General features: G+C 41.4%; 1 protein-coding gene across 2 annotated transcripts in view; it reads right to left on the reverse strand.

Moving 5' to 3' along the window:
- PRPF18 (pre-mRNA processing factor 18) overlaps positions 1–7,089 on the reverse strand; it is a 38,408-nt gene extending 31,319 nt beyond the window's left edge. The window contains exons 1-4 of one of the 2 annotated variants that reach the window (XM_018553717.1): positions 6,939–7,089; positions 4,565–4,642; positions 4,437–4,463; positions 447–551 (exon numbers count right to left, since the gene is read on the reverse strand). In XM_018553717.1, the coding sequence (XP_018409219.1) occupies positions 447–551; positions 4,437–4,463; positions 4,565–4,642; positions 6,939–7,004 (276 nt within the window). In that variant the 5' untranslated portion in view covers positions 7,005–7,089. The remainder of the gene's footprint in view (positions 1–446; positions 552–4,436; positions 4,464–4,564; positions 4,643–6,938) is intronic. The other variant, XM_018553718.1, reaches the window with a different exon arrangement.
- Between the last annotated feature and the right edge of the window lie 4,326 nt (positions 7,090–11,415).

The following is an 11,415-nucleotide window of genomic DNA, read 5'->3' on the forward strand; positions in this document are numbered from 1 at the left end:
GAGAGACCGAGAAAAGAAAGGAAAAGAAAGAAAGGGAACGGAAAGGAAGAGGATAGACCAAAGTGTGGCTGTTTTAAGTCCTCTTTTTTCAATAATTGATTAAAATTAAACTGACTGTATACCCACGGGGCTTTATGTCTCTTAACTCCTGTCTCCATGAATGTAATCACTGTTACACAAGATCTATCCATAGGGAAACACAAAGCAAAAAAACAAAAAGCAAAAAAATATTTTTAAAATGCAATTGGGAAGCTAGAAACCTTTATACATTTTTTGCCAGTGTTTCCAGTGGTAAAAGACCCCTCTCATACAGCTGTGAGAAGCAGACTTCAGCTTTACCATTACAGTCTGTGAAGTCTTTCATATTAATCTGGAAACGACATAGGGGAAATATAGCATTTGAAAGACAGTAATACAGAGTTTACAACATATGAAAGTGAACTTACCTCCTGCCTGGACAGAGTCATAGGTAGCTTCTCCTCTGCCAGCTCTAGCTCCAACACAGGGTTGCTTGATGAGGAAGGCTTCTGTTCCTCTTCTTGATTCTGTAACTAATTGTAAGAAAAAAAATATGTAAACATGCAATAGAAAATTAGTATTGTAAAACATCCTAAATGAACTGGAAACTCAACAAAATGGTTAATTTAACATGCACACATGGCCAAGCACGAAAACCAGCTGGGTCACTTTACCCTTTTCTAAATGTTCCTATCCCCCTCCTTTCCATTTTCCAAATGCACATGCTTCATTGGCTAAACAATCCAGTCTGGTATTAGACACTCAAACAGATTGGCTTCTACACACCTAATCTAACTGTGTGGGTGCCCCACAACTAGGGTTGCACAGATACCAAGTACAGTACAAGTATGAGTACATGTACCGATACTTTTGAGCTCCAAGACTACACTAGACAAAATTTCAAAAGTTAGGAGGCAGCTGTCATTTGTAAGGAGCATATGGAGCTTCTGGTGCTTCCAGTTTTGCGAGTACGAGTACTGGTCCTTGCCGAGTACTTACAAGTACGAGTACTGATACATTTTTGTTTAATGTCATGTGATAGTTTTTCGAAAACAATACAGACTAATGATTTCGAACAGTGGTGGAGTGTCAGAGCCAGGTCCCAGCTGCAACCTCTGAAACCCTGGTAGTTCTCATGAAAAATGCCAAGTATTGGCACTGGTACTCGAAAAGTATCTGTGCATCCCTACCCACAACTATTATGATGGCACCCAGGTACAGATAGTAAGGAGCCAAACAAGCAGAAGTAGGATACTATAACTAGTACAGCAGCTCTATTGGACTGTATTTACATCATTCACAGAAGAAAACTACTTCAGGAACTTTCTTGTTTTAAAAGGCATCCCTTAAACTGCACACATAGTTACATAATTACATAGTTACATAGTATTTGAGGTTGAATAAAGACATTAGTCCATCAGTATTTTTTATATTAAAAAAAAGTCAATTTTTCCATCCAGGAACTATATAGCTTGCAATAAGGTAACATTTAAAACTGATGTGAATATATATTTACCAATTAGGTCTTGTATATAAGAGCATTATTTATGCACAAGTCCCACAGAAAGAAAAAAACCCAAGGTGGGAGGTTTGTTGCATGTAAGCTGGTTTCACATAAAATATAAACATTTTTCACTAAATGTTGGGGTTTAATAAGGAGTTGCGCTAATATTGTGCAACATAAAAATTTGCAACTACCACTATTTTATTCTATAGGGTCTTGGCATTCAGAAAATATATAATGTTTGGGGGTTTTAAGTCATTTTCAGGCCTAAAATGTGGAATATAACATGGGTGCAAAAAATTAAAAAAAGGCCTCAGTCATGAAGGGGTTAAAGAGAATCTGTTCTGATTGTAACAATGTAGACTGTTGTCTCAGTGGTAATGCAGGCACCCTAGAAAGCCTGCACATAGAAGCACCAAAGCCAGGAGGCTTTGCAATACAAATACGCTTTGGAATACATAGCGTATTAGTGCATAGCAGAACTTTAGCCAGTCCCTCCCCTCTATTGCTTCACATTAGATGGAAGGTATAGGGGAAAGCCAATGTGTGAATTTAGAATTTAAAAAACAGAGTTCCACATTCTCTGCCACTTCCTGGGTACTCTGGAAGGCATGCATGCAGTAACATTTTGCTCATTATAGGTACACTAACCTACATCCCTTACCTTTTAAAGTAACCAAAGAAAGATAAACATTTTCATAACAAAATGACACATTTAGTAGACTATTTAAGATAATAGGTGTATGTGATTGCTATATATTTTAATATGGTTTTATAGCTCCTTCTTTGCCATTAAAAAATATTTATTGCTCAACATCAATAAAATAATCACTATCAAACCTAAAATAAAATATGACAAGTGAAAGACTCAATTCTGAATCTGACAGGCTCATAAAGGCAATAGAGATTGAGCTTTTTCCAGAGCCTTTCATAAAGGAAGTTATTTCTTCCAAAAAAACAAAAAAGAGAACCTTACTTAGCTCCACAGGGGCACCGGTATGGAAGGTTTGCTAATTCAGAAGCATACCACTATTGACTTGAGGTTAAAAGTGTCCCAAAGCATACATGCATGATTATCCCCTTTTACAGACTACCACAGTCAAGGTTCCAGTACAAATTAGGGAAAAGAAGGTTGGTTGCTAAAGGCAACACAGACAAATTTATCAGATATGTTCAATCATGAGGTCCGCCGTGACTGAATATCAGCTCATAATCTGAGCAAAGAATGTATTATTTTAAGAGACAACAAAATAAATCTAGATTAATACTACTTTAAAGCTTGTACGTTCAGATAACAGTTAATAACTTTACATTGTCTTGGCTAAAAATGAGAAATGCAGTTCACTTGGAGGCACTGGATCTTAATAAGTGACCTAAGTACAATAGAAGAGAACGACAAGTGATTTGAAGTAGCAGAACCACAGATATTTGGAGTGGGGTTTGCAGTCATTTGGGACATGCACAGGGTTGGTGAACAGTGGATCCAGGACAGGTGTAATAGGACATACAGTGAACATACCATGATAGAATGGACCACATCCTATCATGGTATGATTTGTTAAAGTGTTGCATCACATTTGCCAAACATATATGTCATTTACATAGTACAGTGTAAACATACAAGTGTTTCTTGACTCATTCCCACCAGATGCATTGTCGTGTATTTTGCTGCATTTTCCAGTACAGTTAAAATGTAGACATACAAGAACCCGTTATTTTCAATATAGTGTGTTTAGACCAATGAGTTACATTTAAGTGTGCTATAAAAAATGAAATCCTTAATGCTGCATTTCAGCTGGGTTATCCAGTAGGTTTGCTATTCAAATGCACTGCAATACACATCTAGACAATAAACTTTAACACATGCATTCTGGTGTAAATGAGCCCTGAAGGAACCTGTAATGAAGCAAGATACCTGTGGAAGAAGCCCTAAATGGAAACTGTAAAGCTTTAACTTCCAGGTGAAATACTTGGATCTGGGACAGCGGTGTCCCTCTCTGTAAAGTTGAACCTCCGTACCAGTATATGTCTGACAAGTCAGAGAAAGGCAGCTTATACGTAAGATTTCTTATGCAACATATTGTTTAATAAAATTTTCTTTATAAAGAGGGCTTGCAAGAAAAGTAGATATCCTTATCTGATTAAGACCACTCTGTATTAACATCGAGAGGTACACTCTTACCTTGTATGCAACATCAGGAACATGTGCAACATTTTCTTACACCACTGGCCAGACTAAAAAAACTCAACTACTGATATTCAATGGTTCTGCTAGAGAGCCACTGTGTTTGCAGCATGTCGTCCCAGTAAGGGAAGGGCTCTCCATGTTACTCCAGAGAGGGTAATTTTTTTTTCTGCAATCCACCTTTAACTTGATAAGAAGTATACTATAATGTGAAAACTGGTCTACATTTGAGTTACATACAGTATGAAATTACTATAAACATACTGTGGCCTAGCTGTAAATGTCCACACATATAGAAATGTAATCCTTACTGCTATCACATTTGGATAATAGCCTCATGTATAAGTATGTAGATCAGGTACAGTAAAAACAAGTGGATAGTTATTTCCCGCAGAAAGATCAGAAAACAATGTACGGTGGCTGGAGACATGTTAAAAATACATCAAATAATCAGCAGGTCATTAACAAAGAATAAAATCTTCACTGGCAACGAAAGCCTTAACTGTCAGAAATGAACTTTTAGAGCGTGCTTACTAGGTGTGCATTACAACTATATAAAAAGATCCAGCGTCCAAGTAAATGAAAGCCAGACATATCAAGCCATTACATGCTCAGCATCTCAAGCCAAATGACAGCAGCTGACATTTCCAAAATGGTCTCCATAAAAATGCCATTTGGAAAATGTGCGTGGAGGTAAAACATGCACTCCCATTTCATCAGCATTCCTACCTTTTGTGCTGGCTTCTCAATTATAGGCTAACATTTGCGACAGATTAAACAAAGAGAGAGGGTTAGATAAATGTGACAGGAAAACCTGGTGAAAACGGGAGCTTTTGTTGTAGAAAGAAATCCGGTACCTTGTAGCCACATCTTTCAAAGTATGCTTCCTTTTCTTTTTCAGCAAGTTCACTACGCTTAAAGAACTTCTTATTTTCCTGAAACAAAAAAAAATGTAAGAGTTTAACATTTTTAAAATGTAAATCTAAACACTAGAAAACATCTATAATGGAGACCAAAGGGATTCAACCAAAGATTGTAACCCACAGATACTTACAGTATATACCAACTAACAGCAGAATCCAAAGGTTGTCTGATACATTATCTAATGTTTCCTAGATTTTGAATGTTCTGTGCTGCAGTTAAAAAGGCAAGTATTCTAATTGTCATTTCCCTTGAGTTAGACTTTAAGTTCAAAGTTGCCCCTTGCAGTGGGGCTGCCCAGCACTGCAAGGGTTAACTGCTTGTTTATGCCTAGAGGACAGGAAAAAACTGTTTCTTACCTAAACTTCGCTCCCACCGGCTCCCTCTGGGCCCAAAGCTTCTTCTCCCCTTCACTCTGGTGGTCTAAGAGCCACTAGCATCATTAAATACAATGCAGGATCCACAGCCCTACATTGTACATGAGGACACCGATGGGCAGGCCACAAGCTTGAGTGCAGGGGGAGAAAAGGACATAGTCGACTGCCAGATAAGTGGGGATTAGGCAAGTACAAAGCAAATTCCTGTCCCCACTGCCGGGAAAAACATTTAATATCCCTGGAGTTGAGCTTTAAAGCAGACCTTGCAGTTAAATGCAAGGTCTGCCTACACAAGGGGTGTCTAAACTCCGGCCCTCTACAAATCCCATGATGCATCTCTCTCCGGGAGTCATGTCTGTAGCTGTGAGAATCCTGCAATGCCTCATGGGATTTGTAGTTCCACCACAGCTGGAGGGGTGGAGTTTGGACACTCCTGGCCTACGCTCTCTGGGCTCCCTTCTCCCATTACAAATCAACTACTATTAGTAGGTGCAAAATGTAGATGTAATACCCATGTAGATGTATCATACCCATCCAACCACAGTAACTTCCTGTCCTAGAGTGACAAAACTTGCTTGCTGTACTGTACAAAATTAGAGTGGTCATCCTAGGCTGCTCATCCTTGATTTGGACTACAGAACCCCCTATCTTTATAACATAGGGGGGTCTGTAGTTCTCAAAGTCAACCAGGGCAAGGCTAATAAGCCTCTTGGGATTTCATTTCAACAGGGGCCCTTGTTGTCGTCTCACTACAGGAATTTATGAGCTCACTGGATTTCTGGCAGTGAAACTGATCTACCAAAATGCTGTCAATGTATATTCAACAGAGCAAAAGGGAGCAAATAGGGGAATTTCATTGTTAGAGTTAAAGTGACATTAAAGGTAATCCCCCTCCATGCTCGTGTAAGGACTTACCTTAAATGATGCCTCTTGATCCGATCAGCTTTTTCTTTCCTGTAGTTTTCAGGAGTCCCTCCAGCACTGGTGCCAGTCTCTGATCCAGTGCTGACTCCTCTCTCTTCCTGGCACTTCCTGTCCCACGGAGTCCGTGTGGGTGCACGCTGCCTCTATTGACTTACCTTGTGTCTCTCCTCATCTCCCGGCCAAAGATCTAAACTGTGCATGCGCCTGTCCCATAATCCTTTGCGGCCGCACGAGAATCTTTAGATCTTCGGATGGGAGTGCGCGGCAGAGACACAGGAAGGTTTTAACCCTTTTGTAAACTTTTTTGTGTGATGTTTTTGCATATATCTAGTGCTTGCTAGCAGTAGATATATATAAAAATACACAAGGTTTTAATAATCCTTTAAAGTGCAACTTAAAGGAGAACTAGTTTTGGTTTTAGTTGCACCTAATTCTAACAATGGAATTCTCTTATTTGATCCCTTTTGCTCTACTGAATAAACGATTGAAAGGAGTGTGGACAGGGACCAGAACACGTCAGGATTTTATTGCTGTCTGTGTCCCAGGTAGTGAAAGAAACTCCCAAATTGTGGATTGACACCAGAACAGGAATAGGAGGGAAATCTTCAAATGGGGACACTAGATCTGGTGACCCTGCTGACCCCCAGGGACTCCTCTCACTTCCTGTTGTGGCTATCAGACAGGAAGTTAAAGGGAATTCTTCCCAATGGGACACAGAGGACCAAAAAAAGCGGATGGGTTTATAACCCTCCCTTACTCTATCCAAAACTAAAAAAAGTTTTGGACTCAGTTGTACTTTAAAACCCAGGATAATACTAACCCCCCTCACCCTCTGTAAAGTGAACAATGTAATGGAAAAACCTAACTGCGCTTTTAACAGAGCAATCACGAGTCTTTCCTCTTCCTTTACTTATCATACAATAATTATATTTCAGAGGTGCAGGCAGGACATACTCCTCAGGAGGCACAGACGAGGATCACCCCAGCAGTGACACCGCCATATACTCACCCCCAACAGCTCCTTCTCCTCCAGCTGCTTCCTCTTCCTCGCTATCTCCGCTTTCAAAATGTCCATGGCTATCTGAAAACTGGATAAACCCACCGCCTACTATCGCACATTACCGTGTGCTTCGTGTTTACACCAGAAATGGATGTGCTGATTACCCATGATCCTCCGCGCGTCTACTTCCGGGTCTTGGAACCGCCGTGGAGCGCACGGATTTCCTGTTCCTTGTAACCGTTTCTATAGTTACTCCTTAACGCTTTACACGTTAGATTGTCTCACACCACAGGTCGTTCTTCTTCATCCAGCTAGCCTGTATGCCATGTTTTCTGTTTACCAGAAACACTGGAGCTCAGCTTTACCGACTTTACAGTTTCTATATATGTAAAGAATAGCAATGTCTCTGGTAAACAGAAAACATGTGATACAGGCTAGCTGGATGAAGAAGCATGACCTGTGATGTGAGGTCAAGCTGCTACCCTGGCTGGCAGACTTGCTGTGAAATAGGAAAATCAACACCTAATCATTTTTCAGCATTGTATATATGAGCAACCACAGCCACAACTTAATAAATGAACTCTATCTTAAATAGCTACAAAATAGAATCTGAAAAGGAGTAGCCATTAGGGATGAGGTTATGGTTTGGCACTGCCATGGGTTAGAGGCAAACCCTGTGTGTGAATCTAGTTCCCCTGACTTTGCCCAAGTTCACTCAGAACTGTGACTGCCACCCCCTCCTCCTGACGCAATCAGTGGCGGTAGTTGCAGGGGGGGGCGGATGTTCCCCACCCCTGTGTGAGATATAGCTGTGGGGCAGGGAATGCATTGATTCGCTGGGACCTGGAGGCTCGGAGCACACAGAATCTGGAGCCTATAGTGACCAATCAGCTTTTCTTTTCAGTTTCTTCATTTAAGCTTTGAAAATGAAAGAGAGAAGCTGATTGGCTGCCATAGGCAACTGCTCCAGATTCTGTCTGCTCCAGTGTTGATAAATTCCCCTCAAATGGTTTGTCTTTAACTATTTTTTTAATACATATCCTCTGTCTCCAGCAATATTCTTCCTCAAACAAGTATCTATTCCGTAGCAGCTAGATCGGAAGAAAAACTTGTCCCCAAATCAGCCCCATGCCCAGCTGCTCCCATTCCAGCTTGTGGAATAAGCCCCCTTCTGCAAATGTATGGCTTGTGTACACCACACTGGCTGGAACCCGGCCACCTCCATAGCAAGCATAGGCAGGGAGGCTACATAGTCTTCACACCATACTTTGTCAATTTGCTGGCTGCATATATACTGTCCAAATACTGTACAATGTTTGTGGCTATTATCTCTTAAATAATAGACCCTGGCATCCACTTAATAAAATACAGTCTACCGTTCCCTATTTACTGCATATAAATCTCTCGGGGAGAGTATGCTCAACAACAATGGCACTTCTCTTTTCTGATAGAGAAGGTACGAGAATGTTATCAACAAAGAACCTGATTGCAAGTGTTATGAGGGTGACTTTCACTGGGTCTAGCATGGTGAGTGGTGATTTGTTTTACTTTCTCTTAAGATCACATTTGTTTTCCTCCTTTATCCCTGATATCGTAACCTCTGGGCTAGCAAAGCAGGGGAGGAGGCAATTTGCTTTCCCTGCATCTTATTAAACTGGTTGCTGGTATTCAATTCACTTATTTTATTTTAACTTGTGGCTTTTATCTATTTAATAAACATGCACATCTAACGTTTATTTCAAGATGAAACGTGCCTTGTGTCTCCCTCTTATATTGCAGCCTTACCAAGCTGCTTACATACTGTCCAGCCACTGTAAAATATTTATGCTATTGTCTCTCAGATAATACACTAATGTATTTTTCAAGATAAAGTTTGCTTGGTCTTTTCCTCTTACCTTCTGGCCTTACCAAGCTGCTTACATACATAAATATGTGATGCCGGAATACAGTGTCACTGACGCTGTCCATGAAAACACCACATACAACATAAAGGCATCTCCCAAACATTGAATTTCAAGAATTGGTGTTTTCTAAATGCCTCCTTCAAAGTCAATTTAAAACAGGGGTGGGCAAACTCCGGCCCTCCAGCTGTTGTGGAACTACAAATCCCATGTTAGGGCCACGGAAAAGGACGTATAGGAGTAGTGGCCCCATGGGATTGTCGCACTTCCAAAACAATAATAAGTATTAAATAAGTTGATTTAATCATAAGCATTGGTTTTATATAAAAGGTCAATTAATTAAAAAAAAAAATGTAAATATGTATATATGGGTTAAGAGCAACGATTGAAGGTATTTGTTTTGATTATAGGGCGTACAATCCCATGAGGTATTGCAAGATTCTCACAACTACAGGCATAACTCCCAAAGACAGATGCCTTATGGGATTTGTAGTTTCATCGCAGCTGGAGGTCTGGAGTTTGCCCACCCCTGCTTTAAAAGGACCCTCTCTCTGAAATATTATATTTTTTAAAATAGTTTTTTGCTTTTTTAAATGTCCCCTATGGCAGAGTCCAGCTTCCAATACCTTTCCCATTAGCCTTTAAAATAACCAGAACTGAGTATTAAGATTGGCCCCCATAGACATTAATAGGCTTCAATGTTAAGTTCGGGATTTGATGACTTCATGCAGGATTGTGCAAATGTTCAGCGAATCAAATTCAAGCAGATTCTCTAACCCTTAGTAGCCATCCATTGTATTCATTTTCTTTTGTTTCTCCCACTCATGGCAGGCACATTCCCTGCCACTGTGTGACATGTAGCTGCACAGGGCAGAGAATGTCCAGGCCGCAACTGATTGGGCAAGGAAAGAGGACGTGTCAGTGACAGTTGTATGTAAGCTTGGGGTAACTCAGCTCAAACCAAGGCCCCGAACCTCACTAGTCTGCCACTTCGGCAGAGGGACTCGTAGTTCTCAATGGGCTACAAGTACAGTGACGTCAGCGCACTTGTAGTCCATTCATACTTCCTCCTGTCCATGTAACTGAAAGTCTGTACTTTAGTATGAAGAAGGACTGTGAGGAAGAGTCTGCAGCCGCCACTGATCACAGTTGCAACGGTTTGCAAGCTCCAATGCAAAAACCATGTCCTTGCATTAATCACACGGTTCTGTGCAATTAACACACAGTACCGCACGATGCATGGGAGGTGCGTTGCGTGCCATTCGTTTGAATTGTTCCCCAAAGGTACCCCCTGCCTGCAGTGCGAATGGTCGTGCTGCAACACACAGTAGTGCAAATACCGCGGGTTGAGGTGCAATTGAAAAAATAGTGAATGGCACACAATGCACCTCCCGCACTGTAATCGCACAGGAGGTGCATTGTGCTGTACCACGCATTAATCGCATGGAACTGTGCGATTAACACACGGACATAGTGTGAACGGGCCCCTGAAACGTCCGTCCGTTTTTTTACTACGGGCGGACGGCAAGAGGTTAAACGTTCAAACCTTTATCAATATTGAATCCAGATCAAACAAATATATATTTCCCTGCAAAGCTTTTTTTTATATTTTCACCTAAGCACTCACAGTCTACATGTTTCTAAACAGCTCCAACTCTCTCAGCCCAGCTTCCCTAAACTGTCCAATACAAGATCACAAGGGACAGAGCAGACTCCAGCAACTGTTCATCTACTAGCTTGGAGAAGGGAGGCGGGAGAAAGAAAAAGGAAGGAGTGAGGAGCAGGGGAGTGGCTCTGACCTACTGCATCTGTGTATTTGTGGAACAAACGTAGAAATACCTTGCCGCACTCCTTGCTGAGCCTGACGAAGGGGACCCTGCGTGGCCCCGAAAGCGCTAGATGTGGTGACATAATGTTCCAATAAACGAACACTTTGAACTTCAACACTATTGGTGTGCTGGTGACATCCGCTTTTATTTGGGGAGACACACAGAGCTTACTAGAACAAGGGTGGCTCCATAGGACCCTGCAAATGAAGGGAAGAAGCTACCCTAAAACAGGTATCAGGACCAGTGCGGCAGGAAGCTAAAACTTTTAAAAATCAAGAAGCAGCATCCATTGTAAGTGATTTTATCAGCATTAGAAATAGCTTAAACACCTGTTTATTTTAATACCACTATAAGTCACATTTCCTGCCACCCAGGTCTTATAATGGTGAAGTCCACAATCATCAAGTGTCTCCCAGACACTGTCTGCTGGCGATTGTCACCCACAGAGCTGTGACCAGGATCATTCATGGCGCATGTGACAACTCCCACAGTGTCTGCAGCATCTGTACTGGCCGCCTATGGGCCGATCTCTCCCCTCCTTCCAGCCAACACACGGCTCTGACGACATCACGTTCCTGCAGTACTACACTGTGCCAGCAGGTGGCAGCTTCAGCCTCCGTCACTAAGTCATTCTCTCCCTTGTTTATCATTGACCCTAAAAGAAAAAAAAAGGAAAAAGCAAAACAGAGAGAGAGAGAGAGAGAGAGAGGGAGAGAGATAGAGAAAGAGAGAGAGGGCCCTGTCTGTGGCTCTCAG

Source organism: Nanorana parkeri, unplaced genomic scaffold (assembly GCF_000935625.1).
Source record: "Nanorana parkeri isolate BGI_ZX_2015 unplaced genomic scaffold, ASM93562v1 scaffold128, whole genome shotgun sequence".
Lineage (NCBI taxonomy): Eukaryota > Metazoa > Chordata > Amphibia > Anura > Dicroglossidae > Nanorana > Nanorana parkeri.